The following is a 26,070-nucleotide window of genomic DNA, read 5'->3' as shown; positions in this document are numbered from 1 at the left end:
GTTCTAGAAAAATAGATGGTTGTGAAATGCCACCCCTGCTCCCCATTTGTGTGGTTTTTTTGCAAAATACCTAATTCTGATTTGGTTACAAAATTTAGGGTGTTCGTGATTTCCTGACGCATATCACTACAGGTGGAGGAACTTCTGAGAGAGTGGGATGCCAGCATCAATTTGAAGCTGGTTCCTTCCACACTCATCGGGTTGATGCTCAGCATTCACAGAAAGCTGGGTGCCATGGTATTCATGAAGCATCCAGTTCCTATGTCTATGCCTGTCACCATCACTAATAAGGCAAGCAAACTGTTAATATTAAGAACCAGAGCTAGGCAAACAAACTACTATTGGCATAAGGGTATTGGACATCTGTAGGAGCTGAGGCTTTATGACATCACCTGCCTCCCACATGGACAAGAAGGGTGACACCACAGGAAATCAAACTCTGTACCTCTGGACACTGTGCACCTGGCACCCTTACAAACAAATCATGAACAGTATGGAAATAAAAGGGATAAAAATGAGTGTTAGAAATAATTATAACTACCCATAACATAGCTTTTTCATTAGGTGAAAGTGGCTTGGTCCTTACTAAAAAGATTTTATGTTATGAAATTGTTTGCCCTCTGCAAGAAATGAAAGATGAATGACCTCATAACCTTCAAGTAAATACAAACAGTAGAAACCTAGCTTCCTGTGTGTGTTTTGCTTTTGAGCTCTGATCCATGTTGGAAGCTAAATTCATAGGACACCAGCCATGTTGTATGTGATATGAAGAACTAATGGAGCTAACCTGGGAGCTAATTTTGGATGACAGGAAAATAGTGATATCTGAGATGTTGGTGGCAACCAGCTCTCCACTTCAGCTCAAGGGGAAATTTATGGTAAATGTAAATATATTGAAAGTGGAATTTTGCCTGATGCCATGTATTTTGAACCAAATGACAGACAAGTCATTTGTGTGCCAAGGAAATTTACAAATGGGGGTGAAAGTTCTGATGCAATAACAGCCAAACCTTTCATATGCAACCACCCAGATACTATACAGCGCACTTACAGCTCCACAAGATTTGTAGCTATCAAAGTTATGGCATACCAGCCATGTCTGTCAGTGGTTTTCAGATGTTTATGAATCTTCCCATTGGCTGTGCCAAACCGGGGTTGAACACTGGAAATTATCATGGCTAGAGCTGCTGATCATGTCTAAACTCTCCCTGTCTTCCAGAACCAAGCATAACGGTGTGCTCACCTGCACATACACACCATCCACCGAGGGTCTCTCCGACACCAGCCTCACCAGGGACCAGGCTGGATGAGTCGGCTCCGTGACCGCTGGTCACCCACCCACTAGGCGCGTCCCCAAGCGACTGCTATGGCCAACACGGGCCGCGGCGGCCTCAGCAACGGCGCCACGCGCGCGCCGGACGAGACCAAGGTGCTGCCGACGCGCGTGGTGACGGCTGATGGCGGCCGCAGCGCGGCCACGCAGCTGGTGCTGGCGCCCGACGAGGTGGACGCGCTGCCGCAGCGCATGCAAGTACACCTACAAGGACTTCTTGGTGATGTTGCTGTCGATCGGCAGTTTTCCTGGTAGACACGGGCACGGACATCTGGCTGGCCGTGCACTTCTACCGGAATGAGCGGCTCTACGAGTTCGTGCTGACGCTGGGTCTTCATTCTGGCGCCAGCATTCACCATGACGGGCTTCAGCCTCCGGTGGTAAGCGGGTTATCTCAGCTGTCGCTGGTGTTTATTCTGGCGCCGGCGCTCACCATGACGGGCTTCATCCTCCGGTGGTGATCAGGTTATCTCAGCTGACGCTGGTGTTCGTTCTGGCGCCGGCGCTCACCATGACGGGCTTCGTCCTCCGTTGGTAAGCGGGTTATCTCAGCTGTCGCTGGTGTTCGTTCTGGCGCCGGCGCTCACCATGCCAGGCCTCAGCCTCCGGTGGTAAGCGGGTTATCTCATCTGACGCTGGTGTTTATTCTGGCGCCGGCGCTCACCATGACAGGCCTCAGCCTCCGGTGGTAAGCGGGTTATCTCAGCTGACGGCTGTGATCGATTCTTTCGGACGACTAGCGGAGCAGGGAGATGCCACTTTACTTGGGGGAATAGGAGAGTTGCGCAGCCTCTGTACGGACTGAGAGGTTTGGGTACTAAGGGATGAATCGATCGGTGCATTGCTTCTGATGGTAATAGCTGATGAATTTGTCGTGTAGCATACGTTAATCCGTCTTGAACATTAAAGTATTGATGTTTTTTTTCTGCTGCATCTTTCCTGCAGTGTGGCCCGTGGCAGGAGCAGTAAACAATACCAGCTCCATCTAACAGCTGGGCTGCTGCTGGCTTGCCTGATGTCTGGCAGCTGGGCTCTATCACTGTGCGCACCTAGACGTTGTTTTCTATCGTTACCATACCCATGAAAAAGTATATGTAGACCACGCATGTCCATGCACTGGCGTTGCTGTCACTCAACATCCGCACGCGGTGGCGAGCGGCTCTGACTTCGGTGGTGACGTCACACCGCGCGGCTCAGGTACCTGAACGACGCGGACCAGGGCCCGGACGAGGCGGACGCCGAGACGCGCCCCTGCCGCCCCACCGTGCCCATGTGGAAGTGGGTCCTGCGCATCGTCTGCCTCACCCTGCAGTTGGGGCCGCTGCTCAGGTGCGTTGCGAGCGTCCGCGGGTGCTTCGTGTGTCGCGGGGGCCCGTGTGGTAGGTGGACATCATGTATCCAACACGCGGGCGGACATGGCTGTCGTGATTGGTCGCTGCGGGGCTGCTCCATCTAATGGTTCATGTGTGATACTGCATTGACGTCTGTCTGTCGGTTGCGTACCCATAGCGTGGGTGCAGATAGTGTAGTGACGGACGCGTCTGCGTTAACCACTGCGCGTCTTGGAAACTGGAGTTACGGGGTTCGATTCCCTGCGGTGCCCGTCCTTCCAGCCAGGTTGACGGGCAGGCGACGCCATACAGCCCCTGCAGCCGAGTGCATCGTAAAGCCCTAATGACACACACCTGATGCCGCGTGCCCTTAGCATTGACTCTGTGTGAGATGACGCATGGATGACCATCTCTCTCGACGCTACACCAGTGTGGCGCCGCAATGGTGCACGCCTCCTGACTGGATGCTGCTGACATCCGGTAGCTGGCCAGTGCACACTCGGATCCCAGCACGTGACTCCCACCCCGCCTGGGCAAACCTTGCTCCCTTCCCCAGATACGTGGAGGCCATGGTGTACGGCCTCCGCAGCCGGCGCGCGCAGAAGAACGGCGACCAGCAGGCGCACATCAAGAACTATATCTACATGATCTACAAGGACGCCGACGCCACACTGCTGCGGCTGTTCGAGTCGTTCATGGAGTCGGCGCCACAGCTGGTGCTGCAGCTGTATATCCTGGCCAGCGAGCATAACCGTTTCGAGCCCACCGAGCCCATCTCCAGTACGTGGCGGCGCAACGGCTCCGACGACCTGGCCAGTCTCCGGATTCTGCCACATTCATACGCAAACATGGACACGCTTATATATATATATATATATATATATATATATATTTTGTGTGTGTGTGTGTGTGCGTGCGTGCGTGCGTGCGTGCGTGTGCGTGCGTGCGTGCGTGCGTGCGTGCGTGCGCGCGCGCGTGCGTGCGTGTGTGTGATATAGATCCTGGTGGGATCATCTCTGCTCATTAATTATCATGTGTGAAGTGTGCTGGTGATGTTGTCATCCCTCTCTGCAGATATGTCGTGAGGTGGCTCACATTTGGTTAATACTGCGCCTGTCCTCCAGCCGGCCTTTACGAATGGAAGTGTGTGTGTTTGGTTGCAGCGACTCTGCAGGTGGTGGCCGTGGGCACCAGCCTGTTCTCGCTGGCCTGGTCGCTGTGCAGCTACCAGCGCTCTCTGCGCTACAGCCTGCCGGCCAAGAACAACCTGTCCACGCCCGCCACGGTCGTGCTCTTCTTCTGGCACCTGTGCAGCGTCGGTGAGATGGCACGCGGCTGGCACCGGCGCGGTGCGGCGCTCGGCCGCCACGGGTCGCCTGTGGCGCGGATGCGTCCGTTGACTTGTCGCACTCTGCGGGCCGCGGGTCTGCCTAATCACAGCGCTCGTGAAGCTGTGTGGGTTGGGCGTTTCGGCATGCTGGTTCCTTCGAGCGCGCGGCCGAAGTTAAGGCATTGTAGCGTTGTAGCGCGGGGCCGATCCCGCGTTAGCCCCATTTTGCAGTCAACCCGTCGCGAACCGATAAGCAGATCGTCGCGTCAATGCCCAGATCTTGTTTGGCAAAGCTCTTACCTGTGGCTGTAGTCTGACGTCACCCGAGGCCGCTCACCACGAGGGAGATCGGGCTCCGAAGCGCGGGGCGTGTCGTGGTGCTCTGATCTATGGTGGCACAGGTTGCCACTTGGGGACGGCGTTGGAAAATCAGAAACGGGACAAGATTGCCTGAGGGGCAGGTTCCTTATGCAGATGGGACCCCACGGATGGTCGAATTCTCAATGCAGTTCTGACTGAACCTTCTGAAATGGATTCTGAATCTCCTGGAGCATTGTTGTGTTGACATGCCGGGACGTGAACCGATCTGAACGCCTCTCGCGTCGCAGCAACGCGCCTAACCTCGCTCTTCCGTCGCTGTTGCAGGCTCTCGCGTGCTGGCCATCAGTCTGTGCGCCTCCCTCTTCCCTGTGTACGTGGCCATCGGCTTGCTGGTGCACTGGGTGCTCATGACGTGCTGGCTGATCTACCAGAAGACCGAGGCCTGCTACACGCGCTGTGAGGAGCTCCTCTTCGTCATTGTGCTCGGCGCCGTCTACATCTTCACCTTCTTCAACGTCAAGGACCAGACGACGCGGCTCAAGTACACGATGTACTACGTGCTGTGCTTCGCCGAGAACACCGCCATGATCGTGCTGTGGTACCTGCACGCCGACCGGACGCTCTGGTGGTACCACCCGGGCCTGGCGGCGCAGGTGAGCCTGTTCTCGCTCGCCGTGCTGTTCATGGTGATGTACTACTGGCGGCTGCACCCGAGCCACGGGCCCGAGCCGTCCGGCATCTGCGTGACGGGCCAGGTGTGCCGCGATGCCACGCTGGCGGACCGCTTCGGTGTGCACCTGGAGGAGTGGGCGGGCAACCGCAGCCGCGACGCCACGCCCCCCGTCGAGCGGAAGGCCGGTGACCGGCCGGACGGCGAGGGGCTGCCGACGTGACGCGTGACGCGCGCCCGCGCGGGGCCGCGAGGACGCCGAGGGGCTGCTGGCGTGACGCGCGACGCGCGCCCGCCCGGGGCCGCGAGGACGCCGAGGGGCTGCCGGCGTGACGCGTGACGCGAGCCCGCGCGGGCGGAGGCGAGACACGGCCGCCTGCCGGGCGGGCGGCAGGTACACGTGACGGCCGGGTCGAGTACGAGGAACGTCACGTGAGCGGTGCGTGACGCGGCGGCATGATCCGTCGCGTCTCGTCTCCGGCGTGACGGCGTGGCCTAGCGCCTTGCGCGCGCGCGCCTGCCACGCCTGAAGCATGTACCAAAGGAACGCGCCGCGGCCGTCGACGGACGAGCCGGGAGCATTCGAACGAACGAACAGATAAGAACGAACGAACAGAACAGAGCGAACCTACGCTGTGGGGCTCCGACCGTTCCCACCGTCGGCCGGTGCCTGCTTGGCTGTCGGCGTGTCTGCCGACTGTCCGGCGAGAGGTGAGCGACACAGGGAGGTGGCGCGGGCTGTTACGTTATCGGTTGCCTTCACGCAGTGCTGTGCAGCCGCGGGTGGTGTCCGGTATTCTGGGACCGGTGGCTTTAACGCCCCGTGCGCCGGCGCACTGGGCCGGCGGTCCTCGATTTCCTCCGGTGTGGGATGCCTGGGGGAGGGAGAGGGGCAGCCGTGCGCGCAGATTAGATGTCAAAACCGCGAGATGGCCTTCGTAGAGGGCCAATCTCGTCGGAATACGTAGCCAGGGTCGTTGCGGGCTTCCTTAGTACAAGGTAGTGCTGTCGTCTCTCCCATGTCACGAGCAATACTGTTGTCACAAGAATTGCTTCCCTCGATTGAATGCACCCCATAGAAATGATGTCCCTGCTGTGCACGCCTCGCGCTTTGCAGTCGCCTGCGGCGAAAATCGTCGCTCAAGCACCTTTTATTCAGTCCATCGCCGCACACGAAGTGTGTTCTATGTTTTATATGCGTGATAATAATATCACGGCAGGGAGTACTGGCGTGGGAGAGGAGTCGCGGCCAGCCGGCGCCCTCTAATCAGACGCACGTGTGCTGGTGACCTCGTGCGCGGTCCGTGCCTATTCTGTTGCCGAGCGTGCTGACCTTCAGCTGCGCGTGTGGACGGTAGTTAGTATGTGGCGCGGGGATATTAGTGGTAGCGTCGGTGGTTCGCGGTGGCGTGTTGTCGTGGGATGTGATTAAAAACCGACCTTTAAAACGAGCGCCTGTTGCACGAGAACGTCCTGCGGTGCATGTGAGGAACACTCGTTTAATTACCGCGTGCATTTGAGGCCCCGCGAAATCTCTGCGCACGCAGTGAATGACGTCAGCGATAATTTACAGGCTGAACGTCGCTTGTACGCATAGCGTGGTCGTCCTTATCAGCGCGTGCTCACGCGTTCGCACGTAGACAAGGGACCTCGTCTTACCTGATATGCGAAGATGCACGTGATACATGTTAAAATTAGTCGATTTGGTGACGGTGGACAATATCACTATCAAGCTCCGCTTGGTCATGCAAGTGTCGACGATAAAATGCTGTCAACGAAGTGGCTATTTGAGTAAAAATATGTGAAGACGACGTACTGTTTCGCTTCGACGTGTTCAGCCCGTTGACGGCGTGCTCGACTGCAAGTGTCCGTTTCGTCAGACCTCGCATCGGACTGTGGCAGCCGTCTTTCCATAAAGAAAGAAGAGGTGAAGTTGCTCTCTGCCGTCTACGCATGGGACACGTTTAGGCCACCCACCGTCTGCCGCTGCTTGCTGATGATAACCCACGCTACCCTCGATGTGGCGGCCCGCTAACTGCATCGCACGTTGGTCGCCTGTCCTGGCCTAGTTGAAACATGGGCGTGGTTTTTGGGCGGAACGCCCCGAATCTTACACTGGCCGACAGCTTAAGTGATGAATTTGACGCTCTCGGAACTCGAAAGCCTTTTTCAGATTTTCTCTACTCTAGGTTTTGCCGTGCTATTTTGCACCATTACACCACGCTTGACTACTCCTTTAGGTTGCCTCTTTTTAAGACATCAACAACCCGTTTGAATCACGATTTGGCTGCATAATACGGCTATGAGTGCTGCATAACCACATGCGGCCGACGCCCCCCTAAACACCAAACCACACTACCACTTCACCTCGCGGCGCCCGGCCGCCAGGACTTCATCTAACGGCGCATCGGAGGCAGGTGGCGCGCTGCTGGCTCTGCTCAGGACTTCCTCAGTTCCTCGTCTGGGATGCTACCAGCACGCGCCAGTAGGTGCCGGCCTACGTCATTTCCCATCAAGTTAACTCAGATCCAGGATTTTTCGTCTTGGGTTATGATGTGAACCAAACCGAATTGCATGCCGTCAAACGAAATCGCCAATATTTTCACCCACTTCTTAAAGCGCCTCCTTTTCGCCACGGTTTACTCCCCGCTCCCGCCTCCGCGTACTCTAACTCACAGGCACAGCTGGATGCTAGCGCACGAGTCACGGACATGTGACAGGTACGCTCTGACGAACATCACACATGCACTTCCTTAGCAGTCACGTTATTCTTTTTCGGCGCCTTGCCGCGCTCAGTGGCGGATCCAGGAGACAACATTGGAAGGGGCCAACGCCATCTGGGACCACGAGAGCGAAATTCACACCCTCAAAAAATCCGATTTTCAGAAACCTACCGGAACTAGTCTCCTTTACCGCCGGGAGTATTCTAGGCAGCAATGTTCCTTGAGTCCCTCCCCCCCCCCCCCAAAGAATCCCAGGATCATATTAACAAAACCTATGGGATCCTGGATCCAGTCTTGGGATCCATAGACATGTCTTTTTAAGGCAAACTTCCCGCAGTAAAGACTGCCAGTCTGTCTTCAAAGTCAAGGAGCGCAAGTTTTTGTTCAACTGGGCACCATGACCCGGTGGACTCTTGGGTTTGCTTTTGCCGCCCCTATATACGCATGAAACAGCTTGTTTTCCTGGCTGATAGGTTGATTGGTGAGCCCGCCCGATGCGTCCACTCTGCGTGTCCTCCTCACCACCTCTCCCGTGCTATCGGTGGGCGCAGCCGGCCCGGCGGTTGCCGTGGGCGGTCCTCGGGTCACAGAGGCGCACTCAGGTGCCAGGTTATCACACCTTCTCCAAAATCGTTGCGACGCCGACATGAAGTTACAACATTTTCTTTACGGACAAGTCACGCACGCCATATAAATGTTACAGCGAACTGTTAAGCATGTAGAAATGCGCACCAGTTAACATACATACTTAGAGAGCGGTTAACAAACAAGAAATAAATGCAAACTGAATACTACCTGCGGTCGATCTCAACAGAGTAACAAAAGTGTTCGGCAGGTATGGAAACAACACACCAATCGTGGCCGTCAAACCAATTATACGACTGCAGCCGGGGATCCACGAGACCGGAGCGCGGCACACTTTCTCACTGCGGCGTAAACGCGCCGGCTCACATGTTTTGTTGGGATCTGTGGCAGGGGAAGCCACTGGACCGTCGAGATTGAACATCACATGCTTTGGAACTTGACCGTCACGGCCGCGGCGCGGACTTCCGCCTTGTAGACGGGCTCGCACTAGGGGTTCTCCCGTCGTGCGGGACACACGAACTCGGCAGCAATGGGCGATAAACACGCAGAAATCGTCCGTTACGTCAGATGATGCGCCCAGTAGGTAATTTTCACGAGACAGTGACGGTGATCTTCGACCCCGGTGACCACACCACTCCGGTCCCACCGGCTCGTGCATGGATTCTGCGCGTCAATGGTCGCTCCGACCCGAATGCTGTACATGGGTTTTGCGGTGCCGCCGTGCCGCTCCACGAGCTTGTCTGGCTGCTTGAGCACGAGTCTGCTCGCGCTATTCAGCGGCTCCCTGCCGCTCTGCGGCTAAGGCTCGGCAGTGAGCCGGAACTGACGGCTGCAGACGATTTACCTGCCAGAAGTTCCTCCCGCACACGGGTGTCTCGTATGACAGTGACTATTTTGTCGCGGAGCTGGTTGTCTTAGCCACAGTCACAGAAATTACCAAATTCGTGCATCTCTTTGACTGCGGCCAGGAAATCAATGAACGATTTCCCCGGCGCTTGGGACCGCAAAAAATAATTTGCGACGATCCAGGATCACGTTTGCATGTTTACGTAAATGCTCACCGATATGCCCAGAATGTGGTGACGACTGCAATGGTGACGACTGCAGCGGCCAGGTGCATCAGTGGTGACGACTGCAGCGGTCAGGTCAACATCCAGTGAATATTTCACCAGCCTTACGAAGTCGCCATCGAGAAATGCGATCAGTGCCGTCTTTTGTTTCTCCAGAGGTAAGCTAGCCATTCGTCCCAGTTTACAGAGACCACTGAATTTTTCCGTCCGCACGGAGAATTCTCGCAGAGATGCGCCCGATACTAGGTGTGGAGCGGATGCCAGAGCCGCTGATGGCAAATCGCCTTCAGTGCGTGTTGGCGGCTCTCCCTCGCCTTGTGCAACGGTGCGTACCCGGTAATCTTACAATGCAGGTGTGCACAACATTGGAAGGCGTTCCGTCAATCGCGCATCTCTCCCGCGCTTGCTGCCGGTCCTGGGCTGCTGCCTCCACGTGCTGTCTCTCGGCAGGACAGCCAGATGCTCCGCCGCCGCCTCCGCTCCACTGACTGACGTGGTGATGCCTCGCGTAAGCTCACAGCAACACACGGGTGGCCCGGAATAGGCTCCGGCCTGGTCCCGCCGACCGCGCTGCTGGTGTTTATTGGCGGGCCCGCCCGATGCGTCCGCTCTGCATGTTCTCACCACATCGGCCGTGCCGCCGGTTGACCCGGCCGGTCCAGCCGATCGCCGCAGGCAGTCCTCGGGTCACAGAGGCGGACTCAGGTTCCAGCTTACCACACAGGTTCGCCCGCGTGGCCGACTGAGAGACGATTCCAGCCAGGTTGGGAGCAACGGCGTAGCAGTCGCTGCAATGAACCCCTCAATGCAGCAGGGAAACTCCAGGCTCGAGGCCTCGGCGGCCGCAAGCAGGTACGATCATGACCGGTGAAGTGTAAACGCAGCATTTGCCTCGTATCAGTCCTCGAGGCTCGAGGCCTCGGCGGCTGCAAGCAGGTACGATCATGACCGGTGATGCGTAAACGCAGCATTTGCCTCGTATCAGTCCTCGAGGCTCGAGGCCTCGGAGGCCGCAAGCAGGTACGATCATGACCGGTGATGCGTAAACGCAGCATTTGCCTCGTATCAGTCCTCGAGGCTCGAGGCCTCGGAGGCCGCAAGCAGGTACGATCATGACCGGTGAAATGTAAACGCAGCATTCGTCTCGCATCAGTCCTCCGACCCCGAAACTCGAGAACCGCGTGCCAAAAGACCAGCATGAATCAACGATGTATTATTGTAATATTAGCCCATCATTTATATAGATACAACACATCCATATCACTTCACAATACGTAAAGATGCAAAAAATGTTCCAATTAACCGTTAACCTATGTTTGTCAACGACCTGGGGGGCGCAATACGGTATCACTTTTGAGTCCGATCTGGCGTGCCGAGCCTGTGCCTGCGGCCGGGGCGGCCGCCAGCGGACGGGCCCGTAACGGAAATCTGTGGCCGGCCCGGCGCCCGCGGCGCGCCACCGAGCCGCGGCCGAGCGCGCGCGGCGCCCGGGACGCGGACGACTGGCGGCGCGAGAGAGAAAGCCGCTTTCGGAGGAGATTCCGAGGGGAGAACGGGTCAGGAGACGCGGAGAGGATCTGATGGCATGAAACGGAAGAACGGGCCAGACGGAGGGGAGTAGGGTCTCATGACGCCGACAGGCGAAGGGGACAAGACAGCACCTGGCGCTGTCTCATGGCACGGCACGCGGCGGAAACGGGCCGGTCAGTGAGGAGCATGGTCTGACGGCATGGGAGACGAAGGAAAACAGCCGAACGGCGGGGAAGTGATCCCTCAGGCCACGGGCCGGCACAGGAACAACCCACAAGGCGAAAAGGGTAACCTCTAGGCAGAAACGCAAGGGAAACTGACCAGATCAAAGAAGTTGGGCTTCATGGCACGTAGTATGAGATCATCAAGCGTACGAGACGAGGCAAGGGCTGAGAAGATGAAATTTGAGACGATGACCGCGATCCAACGCACCGTGGGACAGCGCTGAACCCGGCTATGAAACGCGAACAGCAGCCGGCGCGCCCAGAACGAGCGGAGCCGGGCTCACGCACCGGGGCTCCGCACTAAATCCGGGCGAATTTCCACCCCCGGAGAGGAGGCGGGGAAGGGAGGCGGGGGTCACAACCCGGCGACGGGTGCAGGCGCAGGGGCGTGAATACAGGCGGGAAGACTACCGTTTCTAGAGAAGACAAGATACCGTAGCCCTGTCGGCGGTCGCGCACCCACACCGCCTCGAACCTCAAGCGGGCGGACCCGCCGCGGCGGGCCACCGGGTTCCTCACGCTCGTGAGCCTTTACCACGAACCGTGGCGGATGGCCGACGCGTAGCTGCCGACTATAAATGTGCATCTCGGCAACGATGAGTGGCGGCGAACGGCAGAGTGCGGTGAAGTGGTGAGGGCAGACGGGAGCGGGGCGACAGTGACTACACCCACCCGTACTGGCGCAGGTCACAGCGGCGCAAACACCTCCCGTGCGCTAAAAGCTGCCGCACGAACGCAGCGCAGGCCGCGCGCAATCGCAACGCTACCCGCCTCCCCCATCCCCTCTTCAGCTGCACGGGGCATCCTCCCTTTGAAGACACCCAATGCATGACCAAGCGTGCTTCAACTCTCCTGCCGTGTGTTAACATATGTAACAATTTCATAACGTCTGAACGAGCAAACTTTTCACGCAGCGCGGAACACAACACAAACGCATGACTTTTCAGAAGTGATCACGTTGCGGTGCTCTAGCCCCACTGGAGCCTCACCGACCAATTCGTATGCTTCGTACTGAAGTCGAATCCAGGACGGATGTCTGAAAACGCACGCAACTCTAGAGCCGATTTCCCTGAAGCGCAGCGCCGGCGAGTCATCAGCCCCAATGGACAGCGGGAGGGCGGCAGCGACGCCGCCGCAGACGGACTGGGCCCGCGGCCCGCGCGAGCGGCACGTCCTAGCGACGCGCACCAACCCGACGCACAACGGCAGCCCTCCCACGCCCTGGAAGACACCGACGGAGAGCTGCGGCTTCGACTGAGACCGGCGGGCGGCGGCGAGCCCTGCCATCTGGCGGGCCGATCGACACACAGAGCTACCGGGACCGGCCGCCGCGGGCAGCGTCGTGCCCGCCGGGCGTCTACACATCCTGGCTCCTACTTATAAACTTTAAATACGAGCAAAACAACTATTGTAACAGGTACAAATATAAAATAGTTAATTATCTATGCCTGGCCGTGCGCTTCTACCCGCGAGAGCCGCTCACGTCGGCGCCGCCCCGAGTAGTGCTGTGGCGCTAGCCCGCGCGCCCTATGTACAATGTTTGAGCAACCAAAGCGACCAGCCGTCCACCCACCCACATCTGAGTGAACGTAGCACCGAATAGCGACGCCAGCGACCGGCGCGCGTCGCTCGGCGGTGGCCGGCGCGCGCCCAGACCGCGGCGCGTCGAAGCTCTGATATGCACCTATCGTCGTGAAACGCTACGGGGCCGAGCGGCGCGGCGCGGCGCGGCGCGGCCGCCGGCAGCTCCGCGCCCGGGCGGCGCCTCCGGCGCTTGTGCGTGTGTCGGCGGTGCGGCATCGGGCCGTGGCGCGAGCGCGTCGCCGGCGGCGTGCTTATTGCATGAGGCGCGCGCGCGCGCCGGCGGCGGTGTCGCGCGCGCCGCCCGGCGGGCCGGTCGCCTGGCAGTGATCGACGCCCGGTGCCGGCGCGGACGGACGCTTGGGCAGGCGGCGCCGCGGCGTTATGGAATATCCACTACTGGTGCGGGCGGCGCGGCGCGGCGCGGCCGCCTAGCTGCTGCTGGTGGAGGCGAGCGGCGAGAGCGGCGAGCTAGGCGTCCGAGCGTCGGCGTCGCGCAGGCAGCCGTTCACCGTCACCACCAGCTTGCGCGAGCCGGCCTCGTTGCGGTGCTCGCACAGCCAGATGCCCTGCACAGGGGCGGGCGGTGGGGAGGGATGCTCAGTTGGGCTCAGGGGTCAGCGTGGGCGCACACACCACGTCACCGAGGATGCGGCTGAGCGGCGCCAAACGGACACCAATCCCTGTTTAGTCTCCGTTGTCGGCATTAACAGGATTCAGGCCTGGCCCAATAATCTCTGGTATGACGCTGCCAACCTTGAATGCTCCTCAATATTATGCATCAATGTAAAGCAAGCTCGGTAAAAGGTAGAGCACAGATAAAACACAGGCACAGCCAAAAACCCATGTGAATTCTTAGAACACCCAAAAATAATGAAGCTTCCTCCCCCACCACCACTCCCCAAACCAAGACATCTCAAAATGATATGATAATAACCACATCTACCATCAGATAGACTACTACCACTGCTTCCACTGCCACAGCATGCCTCCTTACCTGCCAGGTGCCAACATGAAGCCTCCCATCAGTGACAGGTATGGTCAGCGACGAGCCTAGAAAACACGCCTTCACATGCGCCGGCTGCGAAGCGAGAACAAGCAGTGTTATGACGCGAGAAAAAAGGTACGGCCACAGCCCATGTAAACAAGGCTCTGGTATGAAGTATACCTGGCCAGACAGACATCGAAGAGGCAGTACAGTTTTGGCGCATGAAACATTGGACTTGCAATTGCAGCCTGATAGAAAACCAGCATGTGCAGTCAAAAAGAAATTACAGAGTCACCAGATAGAGGGCATGACACAGTATTGCACCGCTCACTGGCGCATTGCTCACCATATCATCCGGCCCCTCAGAGCAATGCTTATAAGGTAAGCCCTGAAAAAGAGAACCGAGAACCAAGTGAGAACATGTGGGACACAGTTTGTTCTGGACAAACTACTTCTATCATACTTGTGGCAGGAAAACTAGACAGATTCCTCTGGATTCACAGATTCTTCTGGACAAATTACTTCAGCATATTTGTGGTAGGAGAACTAGAAAGATTACTCTGGATTCGCAGATTCTGTGATTTTGTTCCAAAGCCTGACTTGGACTCCACCAACCCCATCACTTATGTAGGTTGTGGTTATCTGATTATCTACCAACTTACAAAAAATAGTTATCTAGAATGTGATATGAGCAATTATAATACCAATGGTATCGGCACATGCGATGTTCAGAAGCACTCACCTCAGGCACTATTTTGTTCAACATCATCTCCATATCATCTCGAACATGGGGGTCCCAGTTCTCATTCAGTGATAGGCTTGCAGATGTGTGCAAAACTGTAAACAGTGCAGATTTTACTTGAGGGGCCAACAGTTCTATCATATTTCTAGCATCTCTGGGTTTTAAATTGGGCAGATTACATAACAATATAAAAATGAGCTGATTCAGTTGGTCCTTCAGACATTGCTATCATCACATGGAGTTTCCAGCATAAGATAATTTTACATCCATTTACATACCCTATGCATCTCCCAGCTGGTTTTACGAAGCATTGTTGAACATTGTACCAAAACCATGTTTGTTAAAGTGCATGGATGACTTACAACACAACTGTAGGCCAACAGTGCCAAGTACTATGCAAGGACAGGCCTTCTGACCACCAACAAGGTGACTTGACACAACAATGACTCAACCAGTGTCAATGATGCACTGAGACACCAAATAGAATGCATTTATTTATGTTATTTACTGTCGTTATACACTATTTATAGCAATATGACTTTTGGCATAAGCCACTGTCATCAGCAGGGACAGTGTCATATGGCTTGATGGTAAGTAACCTGCAACTTACTATGGGCCTGGAACATCCACTATATCTATATATGATCATCACTGCCTGCTAACTACTGCCACCTATGATATTCAAGCTATGAAAACATTCCCTTACCATGACACAGAAACTCATTTTATAACACACTATCATTTGTGGGATACCATGCATGATATAGGTATGAGTAGCTTTGCAAACTGACTTTGAAGCATTTTAGCATGGTTAAGCAAGGGAGCTGACAGCAAAATAAAGCATTTCATCCTTTTAACATCCAGCTCTGAAGCTGGAATAATGCATGCGCCAAGACCAATCTGGCTTATATATGGATGCATGGGGAATATTATACAGAATCTTAAAAGCCACTAGAATTGCATAAACATAACATCTACCAAATACATATGACATCAACCAAGTACATAGCATATTAGACCCCTCCCATCTAAATAATATTATGTCCAGTTTCCAAGAGAATTGTATGAATGGAACTTATTGTTTTTGACACCTAAAAAGTAACATCTACTTGGACAATATTAACACATCTACCATCAATGTGGTTTCTGCATGACAATACAGTTTAACATTGTGCATATGGTATATGTGATATTCATGCTCATTTTTGGTCCAACCAAATATTTACAGATCCCAATAATTTACAAATGCTTTGAGAATGATCCTTGAAAGGAAAGAAGTAGTTCCTAAGCACCTCATGGGATGAAGAGATCTCTCAGCATCTTGATTGCATGCCTCATGTTGCTTATAAGTTGAAGTTTATAATATCTCAAAATTTGCATAAAAGATAAAGAAGAATGCAAAAAGCAGGACAAACAACAGTCTAACAAGTAACAGGGTCATACAGCTATCCCCATGAGATCATTGAGGTGCCATGAACATAACATCACAATGGCCCAGCCTCACAGCTAGGGCACAGGTCTATTAGTGATATGCAAGGCAAGTTTCTGACAAATTGACCCGATTAATGTTCACGTAATGGTCAGGTACAATCGCAGTTGAGCAAAATCATAGCAGAATGCATTACCCCGGCGAGAAGTGGCGCGGGTAACATTAAACAACTTACTCTGAACATGGCACATGCCCACCGAGAACTGTTTCAATTCGGGCACTTGTCTCAAAATTTCATCAGTAACAAGATGAACTCCTCTTTTTTGAGGTCTCAACTTTATTTTCCTCTGAAACCAGGCAGACCCTATCTGCAAATTGCCATTCGGGGACGCCATATTTGTATTATGGGTTCTGAAGAACCAAGGTGGACTATAAATGGTGAGCAAACTAAAAGACTGCAATAAATACTGTACGGGAAACATTCTGAAACTTCCTCGTACAAACCCCGCCGCACTAGTTTCTTCTACCGATAGAAATACACGTTCAAACATGACATGACAAATACATGTTCAGACATGTGCAATCATTTTTCAGTTCAAGAGTGTCATTTTAGATATAAGCCTTAAAATTGTTTTTCATTCACAGGACAGCCCGCTGTGCCCAGACATTTTGGCGAACTTCAGCATCTTTGAGATGCTGTGTTTGTGATCCCAAAAACTTGTGAGCTAGCAGACTTGAAATAGTTTTTCATCCTTCCGGGAATTCTTCCTTTTCATGCTGAAACTTTGAAAAATAGTTTCCAGCATGGGAGAGCCAGAGCTCGGCTCGTTTTTCCTGGCTAGCAATAATATCGTAGCCCACTACTGTGCCAGAAACGACTCATACGCGCCGCGCCTACAAGTGTTGTGCCCTCCTGGCCTGGGGTTGCTGGCTTGGTGGTGGAGGAACAGTGATTCTCGGAGCGAGGTGGTAGTGGGCTGGGGACAGGTTGACCTGTGGTAGCTGGCAATTTGGCACGTCATGTTAATTTGTCTGCCTTGTTGAGGTGATCATAGAGTAATTACCACTGCACGATACCATGGAGCATGGTCACTCTAAAAGGCGCAGCGCACCGGAGCGCTCTTTCGCTTACTCCTCTGGAACAGGAAGACCATTCAACAGAAAGTTCGCCAAGGGAAAATCTGGTAGGTGCTGGGGCCCATTGTGGAGATCCCAGTGATGATGACCTTACATGTTTCTTTCCATGCAATGTTGTTTATATGTCATGCCTTCCACCCATGTGTGTGTCACAGACCATTTAAATTATGTATTTAGGGTTGTTTCAAGGTCCTGGTGCTGGCTTTATAATGAAACTGGCCAGTCCACCCCATATGCTTGAGTTGATGTGTCTCAACTGTTGCAAATGCTGATGCCCATTTTGTTCTTAGTCTGTCATGATCAATTTGCTGTTGCAATGCTGGGTTGTGGAGACTTATGCCCGGTTTCAACCCTTGTTGTGCCTTTGTACTGGATATGCTTTACTTTCCCCTTGCTTTTCAAATGGAGAGTGACAAATTTTGATCATTTGATAAAATTGCTGGAAGATTGTGCATGTTTAAACAGCTTAAATTAGAAGCCCTGAAAACATCCACAGGTAAAGTCACGTCAAGTACCGGTTTTAAAAGCTCCACAACTGATTCCTTGTTTTTTTCCTAAAACAGTTTGTTACTACAATCAACAGTTGTGAAGAAATATGGTTATGAGAAGTGAGCTGGGCCAATCTGCAGAAGTTGAACATGTCTTCAAGTCTCACACAGGACTTACATGGTGAATAATGCTGTCTACAGCTTTTTTAAGGTCATCAGATGTATTTTTGGGCTACCTGTCAAAAACCAAGCAACATTGTTATTTGATTCAAAACATTTTGCCGATGTACTCAATTTGAACATTGAAAATAACCTACTTACATTTTCCATCATTACTTTACTTACAGTACATTACAGTATTACTTAACTTCCAGTATGTGATTACTTAACAGTACTTTCAGCATGGACACGCACAAAAACTGAAGGCATCATATCAGTACAGCATAAGCATTGTGATAATCATCAGACCTCTGGGGATGAGTCAGGAACACCAGGGGGGGGGGGGCTCATATTTCTAACCATGGGCCTTTTCTTCAGCTGCACAGCATAGGAAAGTCACTTGGCTACATGTGATGTTTTGATGATGTAAAACATCACAGTGCAGTCATCCTTTCTCAAAGAACGTATAGTCAATGAGGAATGTAGCACCAAGCAACGTGGCTTTCACCTTCACGTCCAAGTCGGTGGGGAAGGTGACCCCGAAGGTGTCTGCGTCGGTGAACGCCTCCCTCACCAGACCGCCCCACTGCTTGGTGATCTCACCGACCGGCCGGCGGCCGTCGGCGGTCAGCACCCTGAACGCCACGTCCCCGCAGAGGGAACAGGCGCAGGCGGGACCCTCGATCGCGAGCACGGCGTCGCCGTCCGCGCTCAGCACGTCGAACGAGCTCGTGCAGACGGACCAGTTCTGGCGCACGCTGCCGAGCGGCGCCGGCCCAGAGTACGCCTCCAGTCGCTGCAGCCAGGCCTGGGGACAGAGACAGCCCTGGCAGCGGAGCGGCCGCTCCAGGCGGAGTACCTCACGCCGGGTGACGTCCGTGACGCGGATGTCGAACGGCCGCCCCGGTCCACAGCAGTAGCGCACGCAGCATTCGCTGTCCTCCACGGCGACGTACAGCTGCTGGCCGAGCCTGTCCGTGATCGTATACTTGTTGGCCGTCTCGAAGCCGGTGAGGGCCTCCAGCAGCTCTACCCGCTGCTGGACGAGCAGCTGGTCCACCCGCATGAGGTACTCGAGGCCGGCGGGGCAGCCTGGTGGAGCCGTTGCCGCCACCATGAGCTCCCCGGCCATTGGCTGACCTTTGACTGACGACGGGTTGCCTCCAGGCTGTGGGTACCCTCCAAGCTGTGAGTAGCCTTCAGGCTGTGGGAAGCCTCCTGGCTGTGAGAAGCTCCCTGGCTGTGGGTAGCGTTCAGGCTGTGAGAAGCCTCCTGGTTGCGAGAAACTCCATGGCTGTGAGTAGCCTTCAGGCTTTGGGAGGCCTCCTAATTGTGAACATCCTCCAGGCTGTGGGGAATCTCCAGGTTGGGGATATCCTGCGACCTCTGGATAACCAGATTTTGCATAGCTTCCCAGCTGTGGCGAGCCTCGGGGTTGCGGATATCCTGCAGGCCGGGAGGAGCCTCCGGGCTGTGGAGAGCCTTCATGCCGCGAGTATCCACTCGGTTCACCATAGCCAGGCTGATCTCCGTGATCGGGTTCAGCGTTGTGTTCCTTGTAGGACATGGCGGTGTTGCCTTCGCCGTGGCTGCCCAGGGACGTGGGTGTCGGCGGCGCTTGCGTGCAGTAAATGGAGATGGAGGAAATGGAGGAATGGATATGGAGAAATGGAGATGGTCCTTCGGGATGCATAGACAGTACAAACGGTCATAGGCTATGTTTTAGCATTGGCCTTGTTATGTGGAAAGGCGTTGCACTCAGTTTAATCGGTTTAATCCACGGTTACTGGATCTACGTTCAGTCGCTAACTGAGGCGGTTCGGTGACAAGACACGTGACGCAATACACTGGAATCTTTCGATATAGAGTGCAGGTCGTCGAGCCTGGGTAGCGAGTCGTTGACCGACGCCACCATGATGGTGCAGCACTTACAAATGTATGCCCCAATGCGGCCTGTTGCCAACTTTTGGCAAGGTGTGGCATTATTCCTGTTGGTTTAGGGTTAGAGCACCCTCATAGGCTCTATGCCGTGTACCGTTCCCATTGCTGATGGGGTGTTTTGCCTACTTAAAAGGTGCAGTTGCGAAACATGCTCTTACATTTAAATGAACGGATTTTGAAACAGAGTTGTTGGAATGAAATCCATCGCCGTGTTTAGTTGTTGAAGTCATGTACAATGTGATAACGGACGATTCGGAAAAGTAATCATGGCTGGTAAAATAGGCTATTTTAACACAGCTTTACCTACGCATTAAGCGAAGTTATTCCTAAAAAGCACAGTGGCGAAACATGCAGGCGTCCTCGTGTTTGTGTCTAAATGTGGGTTAATATCGAACGTTTCACGATTGTATAAACCGCAGGACCGCGTTATGATGTGCAATACGCCCACTGCGACAAATTTATGATATATATATATATATATATATATATATATATATATATATATATATATATATATATGCATATACTGGCGTCTCGTACTGCTCGCATAGCAAAAGGCATGGTTGCTCTCACCACAATATACAAATCTTAACAGCTGAGCGGATTAACGATGCAAGAAACGTCACATACCTTAGTGCCAGAGGATACGCCATGGTTTGTGAGATTAAGGTGAAAAACTCTGGAATATGGGATGACCTAAGTCTTTCATGGCTGAACCCGTGCCAGTTCCCCACAACCAAAATGGGTGCGGCCTCTCATGACCGCCATAGAAGAGCGCCATCGGCGCCCCAAGTTGGCCTCTGAAGCGGCGCCTGCACTTGCCGATCTGAAAAGACGAGTGCGTCCAGTGCCTGCTGCCTGGATCCATCCCTGAATGACCTATGTACTGCTCAAATCAAATACTTTGTATAAATTATACAAGGTTTAAAAACATGCATTGCCTTTAATAAAAATGAAGTAGGCTAAATCTGGTAATAACAATGTATCATAAATATATAGTAATTATATATATATATATATATATATATATATATATATATATATTATCAATTACATCAAATCCAGCATTTACGGCATTGGCGATTTGTTCAAGACTTCGTGTGGTGTGCTTCTCGTTTTCGGTGTGTCGATATAGAAAATCACCAAACTGCATCCAATTTGTAATTCTTCGACCAGTTCGATGGTCATTTTGAAGAACATTATTGCATTCTAGACATGCGGTAACACACATTACATATATACCAGTTCTGTTTGCATCGTATTCCTACGAAGCACACGCTCCAGGCACTTGAAAATCATAATGTTTCCAAGGTGCATGATCTCCTTCAGTGTACACTTCTGCAGGCTGGAGTTTGTAGATTTAACACCATGTAAATTTAAAAGGTTGCTGTTTCGGTGACGGCATTACGGGGAGGGGCGGGGGGGGGGGGGGGGGGGGAGGGAGGGGGCGCGGGTTATCTTGCTAATCGTGTGCCGTACATTGTCAGTTACGTAAGTCGTCTGTTGTGTATGTTGATGGGCACCATGTCTCTTATGTTTGTGTTTGTTTCATGTTTCATTTCATTTCATTCAATGTTTCATGCGTGGTGAGGCGCCTGTGGTGTGGTATGCGCTAGTACAGTGTTGTTGATGACTAACGTGTTCCTGGTGGCGGGTGTCGTGGTGTGTACGCGCACGTGTTTCGGTCCCCCTCCCTTAAGCGGGTTTCACAGTCCCCGTCGGTGTACTAAAAATAGGAAACTGCATTGGTCAGTTTCATCTTTCGGTTGGTTGAGGTTGTTTCTCATAATGAGAGAAAACGTTTTTGAACTTTTGTAACATATTATAAATCTTAGTTTTTCAGTTGATCATTGGGGGCGCAGCGTTTGCGAACAATGTCACGCAATACGTAATCATCGGTTTTCCAAAATGTTGTCATTCTCATGACGTTCCTGAGAGGCATTAGTTCTTTTGTCTTTTTTCAGATAGTCATCGAGTAAGGACTTCGTAGCATTGTCTGAGTTACTATTTATGGATCCGCTTCTGGTAACCATTTGGCGCAGCCGGTTTAGCTCCCTATCGAAAGCATTCCGTGAATAATTTTTTTTGAAACCCCTGCGGATATAAGCCCGGGTGACCCATTTCCTGTGTTTATCTGGGCAGCCACCATTACCACCCCTGCATTCACCCTGGTTGGTGACTTTTCTGTAAACATTATCTGAAATTTACTATTTGATCAGTCGATCAGGAGGTCTAGAAATGGCAGTTTGTTTTTCACAATAAGGTCGGGCGTGAAATGCACCTGCCCGTCTACAAATATGCTTATGCGTATGTGGGGCTCCCAGTGGGGAGCCCATTGCAACTCCATCTGCATGGGCGTATAGGTTGCCTTGAGGGCATCTGAACGGAGCCTCTGATGTGCCCGTTCGAATCCTCACGCAACTACTACTGTACGACATACGACTAGTAAAGCAGCGCCCCCCCCCCCCCCCCCCCCCCCCCGCTCACTCCCGTAATGTGAAGCCACCGGACCAGCAACCTTTTAACTTGTTGTAACTTTTTGTAGTGAAAATGCAACAAGTTTTGGTGGCATGGAAGTACCTTGAATCAGATCATGCAGCATGCAATTCTCATTCTTTCAAATGGCTCGAACGTGTGTGTCGTAGGAATGTGATGCAAGTCGAACTGTTATATGTGTACTGTGTATGAGTGGGTGTTTAAAGTGTAATAATCGTCTTGAAAATTATCATGGAACTCATCAAAATGTTCAGAAATGGATGACCTTCGGTGATATTTTAAATGGACACACTGGAAACGAAAAACACACCATACGAAGTCTCGAACATGCCTAAGGTCATAAAAGGCCTGACTGTTGGGATATACAACCAGCAGTGCGTACGAGAAAACCTCGCCCACCAAAACAATGATCTCTTGAAATTCCCTCAATATTCGCTCAATATTCCCTCTTTTATTCATATGCCTCCGAGAACCCTCTATATTAAACGCGAAACAGGTGTGTCGTTTCCTATCGCGCGAAATGTTTGCCTTTGAAACTGCCCACTTTCAACGCCAAATATTATTGGTCCGTCTGAAGTGCAGGTATGACTGAAACGTACCTTTTACAGGTGCCGTTTCGGGAGAATTCACTGACAAACAGAAGGGAATTATGAGGCACTACCACCGTCTCCTGAAGAAGGAGCAGCGACAGGCGGGGGGCAAGGCAGGCGGCGCGGAAACGACACAGATCAATCGCAGGTGAGTTGGACCGGAACCTCGACGTCTAAGGAGCGTTAGCCAGTGATTCAGCTGAGTGTAGTCCGGTGTCTCACTGTCCCGGTACGACTTACGACACCTGCCACGCCACCTGGTGTGCGCCACGCGGGGACCCGAGTCAGCGGAATCCTCCGCGAGGGCGGTGGCGCCGCCAGTGCGCTCGTGTCTCAGCTCTCTTTTCAAGAGCGGCCGCACGTTCTACGTTTGTGGACGGGGCGGTGTACCAGGCATACCAGTGGGAACTGCACAGTGGTCTGGCTCGTTCTCTCTCACTCTCCTTTCAAAGATGGCCCCTGTAGCATGAGATGCGGTACGGACACGTGGCCAGATACGCCCATTGCTCTCAGAGTCCTCGTTCACGGTTCTCGATTTCATGCCGCCTGGTGCCGAGTTCATAAGCCGGTGACTATTATCACTATTAGCTGACAGCTAGATCGGAGTAAATAACTGAACCGGCGGTGCCTGTGTTCAAGCTGCGTTTGCACGGTCAGTGTCATTGCGCTCAGCTTTCTCCTGGGAGGTGTCATTTTCATCTTGCAATAGAGTGCTAATCTCCACTAAAACGCAACACGAAAAGTGAATTTGACGTCTACGTTGTCAAGCAGGCGGTGGTGTCATTTTGTGAACCCCGGCTGTGTTCGTCCCGGGCAGCCGATCTTTCCGAATATTTCTTTGTTCTTGAGCTGAATGCCTTCACGTGAAGACATTCAGCTTCACGTGAAAGTACATGAGCTGATGCCCTCATGTCTTCTTAGCTGCGTTGTTTTACAGATTGTCAACTATAAGGCGTAATGTGATTGTTAACTACTTGTGTGCTAAGTTTATTCGGCTGTTACGCGGAAGACATCTAACCAAGCACATTGACTTTTCAGCATTGCGGAAAACAAGAAGCGGATGAAGATGACCGCATATCAGAGGGCGCAAATGATCTACGAAGCGAAAGAGGAGAAAGGAGAAAACAGAGGGAAGAAGAAGAGCGACAGGAGAAGGAGCGGCAGACTGCTTTGAAGAAGTACCGGAAAAAGAAATTCGCGAGACTTCAGAAACTGACGCAGAAGACGAGCAAAGGCCAGCCAGTCATGAAGGGGCGAATCGAGGTCCTGCTTGAGAAAATCCAGGAAAACCTGTCCAAAGAGGACGGTTAATATATGTTGCCTCAGAGTGTCTTTTTGCCCCGCAGGCCTGCGATTGAGCGCTTGCCCAGTTCTGCTGGATCGCGCATGACCGCCCTTCCGCGTCACATGTCCGTGGGATGGCCGATACCCGACGATGCAGGGTCAGATGGACCGCATGCAGCAATGGCACGCGCTCGCTCAGGACGGCTCAGCGACTGAGGTGACAGCGTGTGCGGTGAAGCCAACACAGTTAGGAACAACTCTGATTAGCGCTGCAACTGGGAGCCGAAGGTAGCGTGCAATGTGGGGGTCTATTTGCCGTGTAAGGTGGCCAACCGACCCCCCCCCCCCCCCAACGCGCCCACGCCCACAGTTATTACCCGGTCGTAATAAGCGGAGTACTCACTCGCTGAATGTGTCGTTTCCGGCACCCCACACTTGATTCGTGACCGATGCACTGGGCATCGGACTCACGCTTGCTGAGGGTAGGCCCCAGTCATGCCGCGGCCCTCGTTTCTGACACGGGCCCGCCCGATGTACGTCTCTTATGACGTCATTACGCTACCGAATCTCAGTAAATGAATACGAATTTAGTTTAATTGCACTGCATCAACGACAAATTCTAAGATTATTTAGCACAGTGCTTAGAATTTTAAGAAACGACCATGTTTTTTAACTACGTTGTCCGCCCAGAAACCCGCTCGCCGCCCACATCGGAGTTTTTTTTTTTGTCCTGAAGGGATCCACGATATCGGAAGAGGCAACTGGGAACTCCCTTGTACAGAAACGTGGCTCGCTGTTACATCTACTGTGCACTAAGTGTATTCTCCTGCATTGTAATTTCCAATATCGTACCTTCGTCTTAACCGTTTGCCGGAAACGTTTGGGTTCTCCGAAAACCCGCTGGATGCTTATGCGGATTTCGAGAACAGTTCTCACTTTATCATTGGGCTCGCGGGTGTCCCGGCGGGCGTCTGCGTGCGTCGTTCAGACGTTCTGGATGGTTGACCGGCGTGCCGTTCAGAGTGGTAGGTAGCTCATATGTAGAATAGAGGTAGCAGGAAACGTTTCTTCTTCCGGCAATAGCCTCTCTCAAGAGGGCAGCACTGTAGGGGGGTCTTAACCGCAGCTTGTGCCGCTCCTGGTGCTCTTTGAAGAGACGGCTGATCCTATACTACCTACCGGTCAAAATACATCATTTTTTTCATTTTTTGGTCTACAAACCAAGCATCGTTTCCCAGAGTTGCGTGACCCAGTTTTGAAAGTCTTAATAACAGAATCACACAAATAACGGAATCCTGCGAGTGTAACAAACATATTTCTGATGATCACACACGCAGATGCATAACATAGGTGGTCGCAGAGACACAAGCGCTTCTCATGCTAGATGACGTAAAGTTTGTTCACAACTGGCGGAGTGCAGCAGGCTGATCATGAATGGTACAAAGTGAAGGAAACTAAAAAATTGAGCCCACTACAGATGCATATAAAAATCGCTTTCATAGTGATTTTCACAACTTACAGGGCAACAGGGTGTGTCCCTCTGAATACGCCTCTGCAGGTGAACTTGGCGCAGGGCGGCGAAATGTGGCTTTACAGCTAGCGCTATATTTGCGACACACACAACAGTACTCTCGCACAACCCATGACGTGAAACGAATAACATCAAACTGGTTACAAAACGTGATTTGGTATAAAAATACTGTCGGCCCACGCTGCAGGACAAAAAAGGCATTCTCTCGACAGCACAAACGTTTATCTTGACTACCAAATAACTTCCATTCGCTTCAACACAACAATAATAAAAAGCATTGCAACGAAATGTATCTCATCATGTAACATATGTACATCCACCACACCGGCGGAGATCGTCCAGACACCACGAGTCATCTGCGGTCGTTGGCGGGGGTAGGCTGCGGCGCCAGCGTGCGGCAGCTCCGACCACAAATGATCACCAGTTAAAACTGTCTACCCTGTCACGGTGTGCGTGCCGCACGTGCGCGTTCCTCCGAGCAAGCTCTTGGCCGCCCGGGAGCGAGGGGCGCACGTCTTTCCATGCCGGCCCTATCGCCCCGGTTCGCCTCTCGTCACATGGTTACAACACAACTAACAGAAGCCGGC

General features: G+C 52.9%; 3 protein-coding genes across 3 annotated transcripts; 1 reads left to right on the top strand and 2 right to left on the bottom strand.

Moving 5' to 3' along the window:
- Positions 1-1,668: 1,668 nt before the first annotated feature.
- LOC119106058 (XK-related protein 4) lies at positions 1,669-5,318 on the top strand. Its single transcript, XM_037229656.1, has 6 exons — positions 1,669-1,713; positions 2,531-2,662; positions 3,221-3,444; positions 3,828-3,983; positions 4,640-5,201; positions 5,240-5,318. The coding sequence occupies exons 1-6, from the start codon at positions 1,691-1,693 to the stop codon at positions 5,316-5,318; spliced, it is 1,176 nt and encodes a 391-aa protein (XP_037085551.1). The 5' UTR covers positions 1,669-1,690.
- Positions 5,319-13,119: 7,801 nt separating this feature from the next.
- Positions 13,120-16,252, bottom strand: LOC119106346 (UPF0047 protein YjbQ-like). Its single transcript, XM_037229967.1, has 5 exons — positions 16,093-16,252; positions 14,429-14,523; positions 14,033-14,074; positions 13,696-13,779; positions 13,120-13,267 (listed from the first exon to the last, which is right to left on the bottom strand). Exons 1-5 carry the CDS (start codon positions 16,250-16,252, stop codon positions 13,130-13,132), a joined length of 519 nt encoding a protein of 172 aa, XP_037085862.1. The 3' UTR covers positions 13,120-13,129.
- A 1,834-nt stretch (positions 16,253-18,086) lies between these two features.
- LOC119106057 (phospholipid scramblase 1-like) lies at positions 18,087-26,006 on the bottom strand. The gene is made up of 3 exons (XM_037229654.1): positions 25,997-26,006; positions 23,059-23,127; positions 18,087-18,733 (listed from the first exon to the last, which is right to left on the bottom strand). Exons 1-3 carry the CDS (start codon positions 26,004-26,006, stop codon positions 18,087-18,089), a joined length of 726 nt encoding a protein of 241 aa, XP_037085549.1.
- Positions 26,007-26,070: the final 64 nt, after the last annotated feature.

This window comes from Pollicipes pollicipes, unplaced genomic scaffold, assembly GCF_011947565.3.
Source record: "Pollicipes pollicipes isolate AB1234 unplaced genomic scaffold, Ppol_2.1 Scaffold_6138;HRSCAF=7277_pilon_pilon_pilon, whole genome shotgun sequence".
Classification (NCBI taxonomy): Eukaryota; Metazoa; Arthropoda; class Thecostraca; order Pollicipedomorpha; family Pollicipedidae; genus Pollicipes; species Pollicipes pollicipes.
This window is presented reverse-complemented; position numbering and strand designations above follow the sequence as displayed.